Source organism: Protobothrops mucrosquamatus, unplaced genomic scaffold (assembly GCF_001527695.2).
Source record: "Protobothrops mucrosquamatus isolate PMUCROS unplaced genomic scaffold, P.Mucros_1.0 scaffold636, whole genome shotgun sequence".
In the NCBI taxonomy this organism is placed as follows: Eukaryota; Metazoa; Chordata; class Lepidosauria; order Squamata; family Viperidae; genus Protobothrops; species Protobothrops mucrosquamatus.
The window spans coordinates 105507-122349 of NW_015386928.1; the positions used below are offsets into that span (position 1 = coordinate 105507).

At 41.2% G+C, this 16843-nt stretch overlaps 1 protein-coding gene across 1 annotated transcript in view; it reads right to left on the reverse strand.

Moving 5' to 3' along the window:
* Positions 1-13257, reverse strand: part of LOC107289079 (septin-9) — an 85289-nt gene extending 72032 nt beyond the window's left edge. Inside the window, exons 1-2 of the mRNA XM_015817768.1 lie at positions 13092-13257; positions 11130-11215 (exon numbers count right to left, since the gene is read on the reverse strand). Coding sequence (XP_015673254.1) covers positions 11130-11215; positions 13092-13257 — 252 coding nt within the window. The remainder of the gene's footprint in view (positions 1-11129; positions 11216-13091) is intronic.
* Positions 13258-16843: the final 3586 nt, after the last annotated feature.

Below are 16843 nucleotides of genomic sequence, written 5' to 3' on the forward strand. Positions count from 1 at the left end.
CACGATATATGGCTACTACAGAATGACTTAAACGACATTTGCCTTGAAATCATGAACTGGATAAGAAAAGTCATTTCTCTCTAATTAAGAGCTACATTCCTCCTTTTTTCCTGATTTGACTTCTCTATCAGATTTATTAAAGTGTATCTGAGGTGGAGCCAGATTGAATCATCTGTGTCTACTCATGCTTTATTTTTACTCTTTTTTGGTGTATTAAAAGCTCCAAGGCCAAAGATATTCATTTAAGGAATTCAAAACTCTCCAGATGCCAAGAAATCAGGATCTTACTCTCAGATCAGAGCATCTGTAGTCACACTGCCCCTATCCAGAGTGTCTGAAATCTTTCTGCACTTGGAAGCCATCCTCTCTCCCTCACCACCCAGACTTTCCATTTAGCCCTTAAAAACAAAATCCTGGACTAGTTACATAGCTCTTGCAAAAGGCCAGCTTTTCTAAATAATGCCAAATATAGTCATATGAGAAAAGCGCCTGGCTCCTTGGACAGAGTTTCCTACAAAATAATTTCCTCAAATTGGATCAATCTTTCGAAATCTTCAGCAAGAGAAAGATTTACGATCCATTATTCCTCAACTCGTACTTTTTAAAATACTGAAATAAGTCTCCCAGAATCCATAATTAGCAGGCTTCTTGTGGAAAATGGACCCAGCTATAGGAAGACATATAAATGACCTCACAAAAAAGGGCCACGTCAGCAATGGACAATCCTGAGTAAGATTTTGCACCTCACACGTCAACTGCTGGGACTCTCTGTATAAATGGGGCATAGTATGCTCCACTGAGTGTGACTGTGGGGTCACAGTAGATCACACTGTGACTGGCTGTAAGCTGAGGGCATATACGGTCCAGTATCTGATTTTTTTTAAATATAAATGATGCTGTGCTTCAATGGTTAGATAGCCTAGACATTGGTATTTGAACATAGACCTTCACATTTCACATTTATATTTTATTAGGTTCTACTAATCTAGTTGTAATGTTAATTTATGTTGCTAGTCCATGTATGATATGCCATATGCTAAATAAATAATTAATGGACCCAGCAATCTCACATGTCTGGAAAACACCAAGCTCTTAGAGTGAGGTGTTTGTTCAAAGCTGTTTCCTGTTTTCCTTATATGGAACTGGGCTCTGACTGATGTTCTGTGTGATCCAGAATAGTTTTACTTCCAGTTAGAAAGATGCTTGCCAGAACAGCAATCAGACGAGTGGCCGGGATCCAGATTTCAGAAGTAAAAATGATATGAACTGGATACCTCTCTGGTAATTCTCACGTGAGATTAAACCAGAGTCTTGCCCATTAAAAAAAAGAGGAATGCTGGGCAAGTATTGTACCTTTCTGGCAGGTCAGGGAGATATATCTTGATGACACATGGGGGAGGGGAAAACCTGAGCAGTTTGTGTAACTAACAGCAGCTTAATAGAGACTGATGATAAAAGCCTGAGGCTAACTAGAGATGCTCTTTGCTGAGAAATGCAGCCATGCAAAGGGGAGGAGAGAACAGATGGGAGATAGTCCAAGGAGCTTTTATCCAGTTCTCTGCACACTTTTCACCATCTATGGAAACTGTCTCAGCTCTGGAGGATCCATTAAAAGATGAACTGGCTTCTATCTCTAAGGCTGCCTGTCTTTGAAGATACATGGAGCTCCTGGCACAAGTGGCCAGTGGGAGGAACAGAGACGTGGGTCTGTCATTTGCATTAGCCTAAGAAACTGGAGCACTGGCTGATGGCTTCCAAAGGGATCTTGCCTGAAGTAATGGAAAATGTAATGGAAAATGAATTAGGCTCTGGATTTTCCTTTCCAACAGATTGCCATCAACAGGTTTCGTCCTATTCTTTTTGTAAGGTCACCAGGTACTCTTCAGCATGTAAAGTCATCAAATAGTTTTGTTTCAGGCAAAGGCACTGCCAAGTACAAACCGTACTACTTGGAAAAATAATAACCTACCCTTGGAATTATAAGCTTCTTGCAGGGAGGCCGAAGGGAGACTCAAAATATAGAACTTGGTTTGTGCTGAAAACACTCAGGAAATAATTTATGACTAGTCTCTTCACACAGTTCTTCACTCATTCATTCCTGAGGATGCCATCAGACTATGATTCTTCTACATCATTGCCTTTCAAGTTAAAGTCACATTTTAAAGTGCTAGAAGATGCATTTTAATTGTACATATTTAATTAATGCATTATTAAAACTAATGTGATTTACTACAATATGTGAGCCAGGCCAGACAGTTATTATTATGTGTGAAAGTAGCTAATTATAGGTATGGATGTAGTTATTGTCTCTCCTGCTTACTATCACGCACAAGCTTTTGGTGTCCTGTGCAATTCTTTCATTGAATAAACTGACTCTGCATCATTCTCTGTCTAACATGTTGCTTTTTCGTCAAAGAGCTTCTGGAGTTGAATGTAAGGCGAGCTGATTATACTTCCACGAGTAAAGGTTGGCCATTTAGAAGCAGAAATATATACCATTTGTAAAAAGTGGCTAGATGTAAAACAGGATGAGGGTCCTACACCTTTCATAGGTACGATTAACTTTTTTCAACTCATAATGACCACATCTATAGGTTTTTCCCCATGATGCTCTAACCTGTTCTTTCAAGTTTCCCATGGTGCACTGAGTTCATCCACCAAAATTCAAAAGCACAGATACTCTTCCTATCTTGCTTCTCTCAGTTCTATAAAGTGCCACAGGGAATACTATAGCTTGGATAATTTTGGTCTTTGTAGGTATAGACAAATCACAGCATTTAAATATTTGTTTCCCAAGGCCTTCCAAAGTGACAGTCTGTGGCATATTTTTTTTATTTGTTTCTTTACTATTGGTATTCTTTACTATTGATGCTTGATCCTACAAGATACAGAAACTATACACCATTTTGGTATCTTAATTTTCATTTCTAAGGCTGGCTGTTCTACCCGTTGTCATTAGTTTGGTCTCTTTATAGTTAATTTTAGTTCTAGGTTTTTCACTGTACTCTGACTTTTAGGACTACGGCTTGCAGATTTTCTTGGCATTTTCAGCTACCAGGGGAGCGTCGTCAGCATAGTGAAGGTTTGATGTGTCTTTTTTCCAATTTTAGAACCGCACTCATCTTCTTCCAATCCAGCTTCCCTATATTTGGCATTACAGTGGTTGAAATTCTGTCTATGGCACAACTATAAAAAGTCCACAAGTCGTCTTATGTTTGACACAAACATAATGTTGAGGCCAAGGAGATTCCCTAAGGTGGCTTAGGGGTAGGGGCGGGCAACTATGGCCCCTTTACAACCTGTGGACTTCAACTCCCAGAATTCCTGAGCCAGCCATACTTCTGGGAGTTGATGTCCACAGGCCGAAAAGGAGCCATAGTTGTCTACCCAGGCTTAGAGTAAAAATGAATAGAAATAACATGAGCTTCTGCAACAACCTTTCCATTATTCCAAGGAAAACAAACCAAGGTCAAACTGATGAACATATTGACCATTCCATTTCCTTTTGTCCAGCTTTGAATGCAGTAGCAGGAGCAGGAGCTGCTGCCAGCCTCTTGGAGTGGACAGGCCAAGCTTCCCCCAACAGCATTTGGATACCATTAAAAGCAAACACAAATCATATTGCTGTTGAAAGCTCCAGTAAAGACAAAAATAAAGATATAGATCAGTCCGCAACGTTAGAAGACATCTGAGCAGAAATGAAAAATTGTTCCTTTCCCCTTTGTTGGATTCTCCCTGATGAAAACAATGACTTCATCCAGAGGAAATTACATAGTTTTGGTTCTACAATTTTGTTTTAGCAATTATAATAAACAAATATATTACAGTATTCAGTGCTTTATATGGCAGCCTCTAAGTTATGACAAAGTTGTGGAAGGTCCAGATGCAGGGATGGTTTGGCAACAATTCTGCTTAATTGAAGCCTAGACTGCTTGTTTTTTTCCTCTCTGCCCCAGTATATGTTGAAACACATGTCCACAGACAATTTGCACATTCCAGCTTCATCCGACAATTCCTGTCCTTTCAGCCCTGGCTACACTGGGGATGACAGAGAGTGTGGTCATCATTTCAGTGAGTGCACACTCATTACTGAAAGCCCCACAATGCTGCTAGATTCTCAGAGATAGGAAATGGGCTCAATACACTGCATTCAAAGCACTTGCATGTTCTCTTGACCTCCATAAGTATAAATGGGCAGGCCTAAAACAAATAGCTTTTTAGACATTTGTTTAGGAAGTTAGGCCTAAACCACACAATCTGGATTTGGATGTACTTTGAATTCTTTCACGCAACAAACATTGACATGATTTTTGTATTTTAGCTAGAAAATCATGAGGCATGCTTGTGAATAAATTCTTTCAACTAAGATTGCAGTCCTGCATTCCATTATTTGCAAAGCTATTTTCAGCCAAAGGCTTGAAAGTTATTTGGACTTTTTAAGCTTGCAGTGTCAACATTGGGCCACAACCTTCTTCTACAGTATGGCCCGATACATTTGGGAAAGAACAGAGGGGCCTGTTAATCTTTGTTATTGTCCATCCTGAATGACAGGGTCCCAACAGCAATTTGCCTTTGATTTGCCCTTGCTAAACAATGTTGTTATAAAGCATGATGTCACGTGACCGATCACTTAGCATGGCTGGGGGGGGGGAGACCTTAGGTAGGGCTGGTGGAGGCTGCATGTGGATCAAAGGGCTGGTGGAGGCTGTGGGAAGGAGAGATGCTATGGTTGGGTGTGTGTGCCACAGAGGGTGGGTAGATGGATTATGCTTGTGAAAAGCCAGCAAGGAAAGTCATTATTGGCAATCACAAAATTGTAGCACTTGAGTGCCTGGGTCATGATCACACAAACATGGAGGCGACCCTCGGAACATTGAAGACTGATCCTATGTCCATTTTTCAGCACCAATGTACCACCGAATGGTAGCTGATTGAATGGAGGTAAATCAAGGACTATCTGTAGAGTCTCCCTTATCATCATGGAAACGCCTCAGAGGTACTTCATGCCATATCAGACGTGGGAGAAGTAGCACAGCCAGTGGTGGGATTCAGCCGGTCCGCACCACTTCGGCAGAACCGGTAGCTAATTTTTTGTTGCCCAGGCCCAGAACAGACTTCCAGAAGTGGCATCCACACAGAGAACCGGTTGTTCACATATTTGAATCCCACCACTGAGCACAGCTAATGTTTGCAAAATATGCAGGGGGGAAAAAGAATTTATTTTGCTGTGCTTTGCATTATTATTGCCCAATTCTTCGCATACAGGTTTGCTTATTAACTCACATACACCTCCACTCTTAGCAGACTCAGCACCCATCAGAAACATAAGTAATATAAAATAAACAAAATAATACGACAGTTATTGACAACAAAATAAGGGGCAAAGTTTCATTGAAAGACGATACATTTCAGGGCCTTCTAGAGTAAAGTTAATATTAGGACCAGCATCAAGAGCCAAGGGAGAGACCTCCCAAGCAGGGTTACCACTCAGAAGGCATGATCAGATTCGGCCATACCTCCTGCACTTAACTCTCAAAGCCCCTCCCTAGATCTTTGGACTGAAGGGGCAGAATAATTGACAATGTAGTCCCTGAAAAATCCCGATGCCATGCTGCCAAGCTACCAGGCTTTATAGAGAAATGCAAAGCCTTTGAATTCAGCTTCCAGTGCAGTGACGTTCAGTAACTTCAATCTAAGAATCATTCTGTTATAGTTTCTGCACCTAGCAGCTTGGCCCCTGCATTCTATAGCAGAGGTCCCCAACCTAGGGGCTACGGCCCAGTACTGGGCCATGGCCTCTTGGCCACCAGGCCGCGTTAGTGGCTGGCAAGAACATGTGCACGTGCTACCCCCACTTGCGGTGGCGCTAGCCTCACCGTGAGTTTTGCGCCGGCACTAGCCTTGCCGCAACCCTCACGTCGGCGCTAGCAGCCCCATTTGCAGAGCGCGCATGTTGGTGGCCCTGTTCGTGCACACGCACGCACAGCTACATTTGTGTGTATGCGCATGAACACATAAAGATGCCTGCCCCTCCGTTTCTCACCGGGCCGCCAATCCAGAAAGGTTGTTCTATAGCATTCCAATTGTGGGCAAGAGTTAGCCTGGAGTTAGGAAGACCAGCAAGGGTGTCCTATGACAGGCAAATGAGTTCTGGCATCCATCTGATGTTGTCTTTTTCTTAACTATATTATGCTCTTTGAAACTTATGATTAGGGCTATCCGAGATTTTTCTTACCTGCATGTAGCCCCACCTTTGAAAATACTTCAGAAGTATTCAATGGTTCTACTGGGGAACTTAAACCCATCAAGTCTATATTTCCCTTATCTGGGAAGCCTGGTAGACCAGGAAAGGTCTGGGCAAATCTGATGAAAATCTGATGAAAAAGTTATGTCCAGGCAGATGTGTAGCGATCACACATCTGTTTCACTTCAGCACTGCCACCTGGATATCCGACATTCAGCTTTCAGAGGCTTTTTAATAAAGCCAGGTTGGGTGGAAAAAAATTTTCATGAAAAAGTGTCTGACTACCGGCAACCGTTTTTCTTCTTTTTCTTGTGGAATTCTCCATTTTAATCCTCCCTAATTCTCTGCTTCTTTTCTATGTCTGCAGGCCTCTAATCCTCCCTGCTCTTTACCAGGGATATGTAAACAAACCCACAGCTGAGGAGTAACGAAAGTATTTAAAAGGATTCAATAACTGAAACTCCAGGATAAGATGGTACAAGGCTTCTGCACAAAGAGATTTGAAGCTGCTTTGCCTATTTTGTTCGTATTTCAGCATCCAACAAGGCAGGAGGTGCCCTATGATGCTTGTACTGATCCTAGAGAAAAGCACTTGGTTTTTTTGTTTTGTTTTTCTAGCTTATTTGTTGCTGCGCAGCCCTTGCCCCCCCATCCTAAATATTTTGCACATGGAATGCAAGCTAGCTGCATTCCACAGCTCTCTTCGGGGCATAGCCATAAGGCACGTAAAATTTTATTAACAAAAACGCCCAGCAGAAGCCATTTCCCTGAGAGGCCCAATTTGCAATATGGGATTTAAGTGAAAAGCAAATACTGCCACCTAGTGGAACACATAAATAATATAACAGAATGAAGGACAGAATGAAGAATAATTAATGATGATCAGACCAGGCAGAAGAAGAACATCTTGGCTTCAAAATCTAAGGGATGGTTTGGACAAAACTCAGCAGCACTTTTTCGTGCAGCTGCTGATAAAAACAGGATCGCCAACATGATCGCCAACGTCCGATAACGGATATGGCACAAGAAGAAGAAGACCTTTTTTGATATATTATTTTTATAAATAGCTCAAGGCAACAAACATAGCTAATACCTCTTTCTCCTCCTATTTTCTCAACAACAGTCATCCTGTGAGGGGAGTTGAGCTGAGAGACAATTACTGGTCCAAAAATCAGCCAACTGGCTTTCATGCCTAAGGCGGAGTTAGAACTCCCAGCCTCCTGGTTTTTACCTTAACCATTAGGCCAAAATGATTTTTGAGGGATTGAGCTGCAATTTTTTGTGGAATCAAAAGCTGTAGGGGATGGAGTGCTGATGTCAAGGGGACAAGGCCATACCATCCATACGAGCAAGATTTCTTTGTGTTTATTTTTCCCAGGGATTCTCATTCTCTCTCTTTCTCTCCTTAGTCTTGGACCATACATACATTTTTATTGACTTATTCTCTCTGTGTGTGCGTAACTACCATATACTAAGCTCATGTTAGATTTACACTACAGTGAAAATGTTATATGTTGATCAGAAGGGGCTCTGATGACCATAACCAAAGAGTCCATGGGCAGAGTCTTGATGTTCCCCTTGCCTGATCTACAAAAATGGCCTGGATGTGTATCTAACTTTCTCCACTCCAAACTTTGTCGGGAGTCACACAGAATCTCAGACCTCCATCTGCTCAGGAAGCACCAAAGCATCACACTCCAGAGGTCATGCAGCTAGCAGAAGAAAAACGTCTGCAGGACCAGCAAAGAAATATATAGCAAGAAAGGGAAATTTCTTAAATTTATGGCTGGGCACTGGAATCCTAGCCTAATGATTTGTTTTATTGGTCCAAAGAAACCTAATCTGGGTGACTTCAGGTTTCTATAAGACAAACTCCTTTAGAAAATGAATACTGCACATTGATAGATGATAAAGTACTGTAGAGAAATGGTCCAAATGAAGCAATACCTATCCAACTCAGTAACAGATGTTGCAACTTCCACATATGCATTCAGACTCACACACAAAAGCCACATGCTAAGGATTCTTAGTATTTGATTTTATATGATAAACTGAAGTTAATAAGGTGTTCAACTAGGAGCAGAGAGACCAGGTTCAATTGCCCCTCAACCATGGAAGTTCACTAAATGACTTTGGGTTACTCATTTTTTCAGCTCAAGCACATCTATCTTACAAGGGTGTCACTATGGTGAGACAATGGAGGAGAGTGCTGTGTATGTGCTTTATTGCTTTTGAAGGAAATGAAGGATGTGTGTGTGTGACAAAATTCAATAGATAAATGTTTACTCCTCTGCCCTGCTAAATTTTTAAATTTGTTAGCTGTGCCTGCTAAAGGACCAAACAAACTTTAGTGAGATAGAGACTTCAGGTTTCAAAAGACTATGGCTGTTCCATAGCACCTAGCTATTTGCAAGAATGTATTTCACCTAACCAGAAATTAGCAGTATTTCATATTGTATAAAAGTATCTAAGATGATAGAGACTTCTATACAAGTACACACATTCGCACATACAACTATACATGCAAAACAGGGAACCAGGACATAACTTTCTACTTAATTAGTGGAGGAGACAGTTCACCAAGAGGGAGTTGGCCTATTTCACAACTCAGCTGAGTGCCACTGTCTTGTTGTAATTGACACTCTATCAACACCTATTTCTTAAAAAAAAAATTCCTAGTATATATATTTGGCAGTACAAGAGTGTAACATTCTTGTAGGCTCCTAATTAATGCTGATCAGGACTGCAGACTGACATTTCATTTAGATCATCAAGTTTCCAAAAGGATTTGCATACATTACTCCAATTATATTCACAATTGCCCTACAATTAGCCTGGCTGCATCATAATCCTCTTATTACTGTGAAGGAATAATTGTTGGAGCCACTCCCTGCTTATTCCCATCCAGGATAACTGCAGGCTTCACTGTCTCCCACTGGCCTCAGGAGCAGAGCAGCTAAGCTAAGAATGAACTGGCATCTCGCATGCCTTCCAAAGAGAGGATAGTGCACTTTTCCCCCTTAAACCACTTCCTGGAAAGTGCCCGGATGCTGTGATGAATCCAGTCACCATCCTCCTTCATTACACCCTTCTATCTAAGTGTATAATGTGTAGTTCTTTGTAGACCTTTGGAAAGGTCTCGGAAGCATTAATTACAACAAGCCTGGTAACCTCAGAAAAAGAGGTGAGAAGGGGGAGAAAGGTCAAGATGGTTAGAAGGGAGGAAGAAACACATTAAAAATGACATTTCAGTTCCGACTTTCTCTGACCCAGCTTCACAACTCAAGGCCACTGGGCTTCTCTGTTCTCATGATCAGACCTTTGTTGCTGCTGTTGACAGCAGACCGGACAGCATGTACCTGACCTTCTAAGATGAGTTGAAGCTAGTTAATATTGGAGTAGGAGGCCACTAAAAAAATCTGAGCACTATTGGCTAAAATTGGGACAAAAACAATTGCATTCACTTCTGTGCTGTTACAAAGATTCATCAATATAGTCCCCAAGAACTAAGATTAACTCAAACTAACCCATAGGCTCAGTCAAGCATTAGCCAAATGATCTTGACAGCATAAAGCAAACTCACCCAAGTGCTCTTTACCTGGGAATAATAGGATTTTTTGACAACACATCTGGAAGGTACAGTACCAGCTGCAGGAAGGCTAACCTAAGTCTCTCCTGTAAGTGGAAAATGCTCCAGGATAACCAAAGGAAACTCTTGGTGTTGTTCTTCAGAGAAAAAGAATAAGCAGTCAACAGATTCTGACATAGCTCAGTAACTGTTGGCTTATCAGTTAGACAGGAAAAAAATAATCAGTCCAACTTAAAGAGGCAATCCTCGGTCAAACACAAATAATTCTGCTAAAAGTTTCATGACTTAACTTTTGAGCTTCCCTTCAAGGAAGGGAAGACATTAGAGATTGTGAGATTGAGGAGATGCATGTATGTGTGTGTGTGTGTGTGTGTGTGTGTGTGTGCGCACGTAGGGACAGAGAGATTGTGCAGTCATGATTATAGGGACAGAGTTTATTTTTCCACAATAGTGAAACTGCTTCCATTTCTACTACTATGAGCCCAGCATGCCCAACTCTGCAGTGTCATTGACAGATAAATGCTTCAGTTATTTCAATGGTGGTTAAATAATCAGATTTTTGTTTTTGTTTTTCTTCTCCAGCCTAGTTTTCACTTTATTATTTCTGTACAGGGTGCTGCATGAGGGTGAAGGTTCCCTCTCCAAGCTTGTGGGTTGGTTTGTGAAGGTTTCACTACCAGACTAGGTAACATCTTCAGCGGCATCTAGGACAGAGGTCCCCAACCTTTTGGGCACCAGGGACCGGTTCCATGGAGAGAGGTTTTTCCGTGGACTGGAGGGGGGCGTGGTTTGTGTGCTGCCTGCATCTCATGGATGGGGCTTTGCTTGTTTGTGTGGACTGGTTGCTGGCATGCCATGGCCCTGTACTGGTCCACAGACCAGGGGTTGGGGACCCCTGATTTAGGGAATCCCCTAAATGCCGTTGAAGATGTTACCTAGCCTGGTAACGAAACATTCGGAAACCAACCCACAAGCTCAGAGAATGAACCTTCACCCTCATCCTACACACGAGCTACAGATATCTGCCACTATTGCAAGGGTGCTGCATATCAGTTTACCCAAACATTCTTTCATAACTTCCATGCACAGTGCAAACTCTGAAGCCATAAGCACCCTGAATGCTGCCAATTCAAGCCCGAGGCTTTTCCAGTTTGAGGAAGGAGAAGACATCCCCTTCTGCCATTTTCATTTCCACAGACCAGCTACATTGGCCATTGACTCCAACTTCAACCCTGGCTGTGTGAAAGGTCAATACTTATTTCATATGGGACATAAAGCCCAGCTATTCAACATTACCTTGCGTCTCTTCAGCTCCTGTTGGCTACCTAATGATAGGGGTGGTCCTCTATGGCCGGAAAACAAACCACGAGAAGTGATTTTCTCTGGATTTGACCCACATGAAGAACAACTTCAATCAGTGAAGAAAGGGCATTTCCAAAATAACTCTTCTATTCAGCAATATATATCTGTACACAGTTCCAATGAAGAATTCCAAAAGAACATAAAAGTCTCTAGTTTTTCTTGCCATGTTTGTAAAGTAAATAGGCAAAGAGACATTTTAATCTTCATGTATAGTGAACACAAAGCCATGTCTGTTGAGTACATCTAAAACACACTGTGCTTTGTCCACAGGCCAGAAGAGGCCCTGGGATTTAAAAGAGTTTGCCAAAGGTGCATGAGAGGCAAGATGCTAGCAGAGACCAAAGTGAACTCTTGACACTCTGTGACCCATTTATTGATGATCCTAAAGAATAACATGAAAAACCTCAGTATTTCATTGACTATTTTCATTCCAGTATCTATGAGCCAGTTCAAATATTCTTTGACATTCCAAATTCTGTCTGGGGTTAGAATGCTATACAACAATGGTTAAACAATGGTATTTGCAATCATAAGAAATGGAAATGACCACCAACTTAGATGAGTCAAGTAGATTATAAGATTACCAGTGATTGCTGCTCATGACAATAGTTGCGGTGTGCTTGTGGCCTGTCAAAACCACCTTGGTTGGCCATTGTAGACAAAAGCAATGTCTGATAAGATGGCTCTTTGGTCACATCCAACAAAGCTCTCTTATAGCCTTATTTTAGTGGATTCTATTATATCAGAGTATGAGAGAGATTGATGGAGAGAAGGCCACTAAAGTGGAAACATACATATCCATGGTCACCCATCCACCAATTCCCCAAACAGAAACCAGTATCAAGTGACCAATGAATGGTCCTGGGACAAAAAGGTCCTGGGACAAAAATCAAATGAATTAAATAACAAAATCAAAACAACTACATGCTTTATTCTGTGGCCAAGTCCATGCTTCAACATGGCAAGAAAGCTGGAAGTCAGCAGAAATGCCAAAAAGATGGATTATACTTTCCTTATGTCCTCCCCCTTACTGGAAAAATTCATGGACCTTTCAGATGCAGCCTGGCTGGATTAGCCATTTCCTTTCCACCACTGACTCAGTCTCCTCCAATCCTAACTAAGAGCATAAAAAGTTTCTTGTGCTCCATTATGCCCTCCAGGCCCCAAAGGGCCTGTGATCTTGAACCACATGCTAAGGCAATGAGTCATCATGTGGACCATATACCACATGGGCTGGGAAGGGAAAGAGGTTTCTCCTCCCTCCCTCCCTGAGAAATCTAGATGTTTTCTAGCCTTCACTACCTGCTTCCTTCTGCCCAGCTCTGGCTTCTGGCCTTGACTCTGACAGCTGCACTTTTTAGATTTTCTGGCTTACCCTTCCTGCAGGCTAGTTCAGTTCTGGAAAGGTAAACATCTGAAATAATCTGAAACTAATAAAGTCCAGGGACAATTGTCCTGAAAGCTGAACTATTACTCACTTGAGAGTGAGGGATGGTCATATTGGATAGACAGGACAAAGCACGGATCAACCAAGGAGACTGGGAAGAGATGAAGGCAGAGCTGGGTGAAACAGCTGCTTCTGCAAAATGTAATCTGGAGTAAGAAGTCTGAGGGGTAAAATGAAGCCCTCAGCCTTTGAAAAGAAAGGAATTGGGGTCTGAATCTCTTGTAGCCAGTGAAGGAGCATGGGAGACAGCACACATTAGTAGACAGTATCTGTTATTTGGAGCTGGAATCTTGAGGTAAAGAAATTCATCTTGTGATAAAATGTTTTAAGTCATTTGCATGAACATCTCCTGCACTTTCCCCCTGCATTTAGCCACAAGTGGTCAATCACTCCACAGCAACTCAGATTGACCCAAGCAAATCACTGTGGGAAACTGTTTCATAGCATACTCCAGAATTCACGGCAGTATTTTTGTGAACTAAACACAAGAGCAGAAAGGGCCCCTTTAGGATAATAAGCCGAGTCCAAGGACGATCCAACAAGGACGATGTTAACCTCTTCAATATCCTCTGGATGTTCTCCAGATTCATGGAACCCAATTGCCATCAGTCCCATGTTGGCTTAGAAAGAAGGGAACTATAACACTTCCAGTGATGGGAGAAGGCTGTCTTCCCTGCTATACAGGTAGTCCTTGACTTACAACCATTTTAACCATACCTTTGAAGTTATAACGGCACTGAAAAAAGTGACTTACAACTGGTCCTCACACTTACAACTGTTGCAGCATCCCAGTGGTCATGTCATCAAAATTTGGACACTTGGCAATTAGGGTTGCAGTGAAGTGATTTGCTTAACAAATGGAGCGATTTGCTTAACAACTGTGGGAAAAAGATCATAAAAATGGGTGCGACTCAACAACTTAGAAATTCTGGTCCCAATTCTGGTTTTAAACGAAGGATTACCTGTACTTTCCATGAATATCTAGTTATGGGGTTCCGAAACAAACAAACAAAAAAAAATCTGGTATACAGAATACAGAATGCATTTTCATTTTTACAAAAACTTGGTCTTAAACCAGGATTCTGGCCAGTGATTTCCCCATTCTCTACTTTTTCTGCCCTTCCCCCAAAGCCTATGAGGCAGAAGAATAATTGCAAACATACTTATGGCTGGAATGGCCATGGAGAACCCTGCCTGGATCCCTTCCCCATCCTTCCCACCTAATCACATTTCATTGAGTTAACATGATATGGGCCCTCTTTATCCTGCTGCCAACATCACAAATGTACTGCAATTGGAGGGGGGGGGGGAGAAAAATACACTGCTTTAGACCCTGAAATACCCTTAGTGAACTCTCACACACATTTGCCAAAGGCAGAAAAAAAATATCCCAGTGTAATGAACAGTCTCACAAACACTATATAAGGACAAAGGAAAAACAAGAGGCTGATAATGACATTCATCATGCAGCACACACAGACACACAAACTCCCACTTTTAAAATCACATCTGCCCTAGGCTGGAAAGAAAAAAAAAATCAGGTTAAATGTGCTTAGGCAATACCTTGGGGGAACTTTTCCACAAACAGGGACCTGAACTGTCAGATGCAACACACAGTGAGTTATTTATCCGGTACTGGTGTTTACATACCCTCAGCCTGAAAAGCATAGATAAGAAAACATACATTATTGGTATAATTTGTTTAGGTTGCAAAAGGCATTTTCCCTTGATTCACAGCTTTGATTTCTTTCTACAGAAAGCATGATTACACTGTGGTTCTTTGTGCTGCCCTCTTTTCCTCATGGCTTAATGAGCAATCTGCTGCTCTTTCTGTGTTTGTCACACGGCCCAAAGTTGAGCCACATTAGCAATCCTTTTTGATTAGGCAAAAGCTTGCTTGATTCAGTAAACCCAGGGATTCTAATCTGTCATTTTTGTAAAAGTTGCTGATGTTTAGCACATGGCAAGAAAATATTTTGATATTTGTCCTGGGACATAAACATTAATCATAAAAAAAATGAAGAAGGAAGGAAGGAAGTCAAATCACCTCTACTGTTGCTTTATTAAATACATAAGCCAACATTTCAGAATAGGGAAAAGGGACATGTGCCAAATATTATTCACTATTCACTCAGAGGGGCATAGACTCAAACATGACATGTCTCCCCATTTTCCCTCTCTCTCTCTCTCTCTCTCTCACACACACACACACACACACACACACACACACACTTCTTCTCTACCATATCTGAGTACTTGTTTGTTCTTCAAGCCCTCATGGTACCTTTGAAAGTATAACCAAACAAACTTTCAAATAACTCACCTTATAAGGGAGATGGGCAGCATACAAATTAAATAAATAAAATAAAAATAATTATTTCTCAATCTTACAGCCTTCTTCATATACCAAGATGGGGCACCTTTAATCATTTCTGGTAAAGATTTCAAGGGTTATATTCCAAGGTCGATGGGGCCAAAATTAAGAAAGCCATTTCTCCTTTTCCTAAAAGACTTTAAGGATGCTAGTTACATATTGTTTTCCTTTACTATGCCATAGATGCAAGGGCATTAGACCTGGCATGGCTTCTGAGAAATGAGTTACATTAAATCCTGTGCAGTTTATTCTTAGGAAAGCAAGTATAATGGCCTCTTGCAGATAATTAAGCAATAACCTGCCCAGTCAAATATGCAATTTCTTCCAATCTCTGCTCATTTTCTTTCTGGCCAAGACAAAACCGTCTGTGGAGGGTGTTTTTTCCCCCCTAGAGAGTAGTTAGATAGATTGCAATTCTATATATGCCTATTTAGCTGTGAATTCAATGAAGCTTACTTATCCAGGTAAAAGGCCAGGAAAATAAAAGGCTAAGACTGCAGCCCTTAAACAGAATGAAAACAATGCAAGCAGAATCTGACCGTGTTTATCAGCAGTTTTGAAACAAAATCAGAATGCCTTCTCTACTTCCCTGTCACCCTGTTCTGACAATTGGGCTATCAAGTAATGTGTAAATGAAGCATTACCAGAACAAAAGATATTTCTTTGTTTTTGTGATTCAGATTATCAATTTGTGACTAATGCCTTTATCAGAGATAACTAGTATGGGACACAAAATCTCTCTTCACTAACATTGCTTAAGCAAACAGTAAATTTGAACCTGGGAGCTATAAACTGCGTATGGGAGGCAATTAACCAGGGTTGTTTATTTACCACTATTGGGTTGACTTTGCCCTTAATTGGTTACAAAAAGATTATAAGTCCAACAAGATAAATATTTCACTGATAATGTGCTTAAAATGAAGAAACCTAGATGTTCCCTATTGGGGGATGGGAGCAGTGGTGGGATTCAGCCAGTTTGCACCACTTCGGCAGAACCGGTAGCTAATTTTTTGTTGCCCAGGCCCAGAATGGACTTCCGGAAGCGGCATCCACACAGAGAACTGGTTGTTCACATATTTGAATCCCACCATTGGGTGGGAGAGAAATAGAGCTAATTCAGGAAGTCCTTGACTTACAAGAGTTCTTTTAGTGACTGTTCAAAGTTACAAAGGCACTGAAAAAAGTGACTTATGATCGTTTTTCACATTTACAACCATTGTAGCATCCCCATGGTTACGTGATCAAAATTCAGACACTTGGGAACTGACTCACATTTATGGCTGTTGCAGTGTCCCGGGGTCATGTGATCAACTTTTGAAAACTTCTGACAAGCAAAGTCACTGGGGAAGCCAGATTCATTTAACCACCGGGATTACTAACTTCACGACTGCAGTGACTCACTTAACAACTGTGGCAAGAAAGATTGTAAAATGGGGCAAAACTCACTTAACAAATGTCTCCCTTAGCAACAGAAATGTTGGGCTCAATTGTGGTCGTATGTTAAGGACTACTTGTATCAAACAGCCGATCCTAGAAATTTTAAGGTGGTTTATAGATACAATGACCACATTTTCTTGGAAAAAATAAAGGACAAACCTGAAAATTGGAGAAATCAAAAAGAGGTTTACGTTTAAGTTTAAGTTTATTGCATTTATATCCCGCCCTTCTCCTGGTGGACTCAGGGCGGCTTACAGCCAATTAAAACAGAACAATTGATACAATATAAAAAAATTAAAACAGATTAAAAAATATATTTAAATTGGCCTTTCCTTATTTTTAAAAGTTGATTAAAAATCCAATAGTAAAAATATCCCTAGGCCAGTCCTG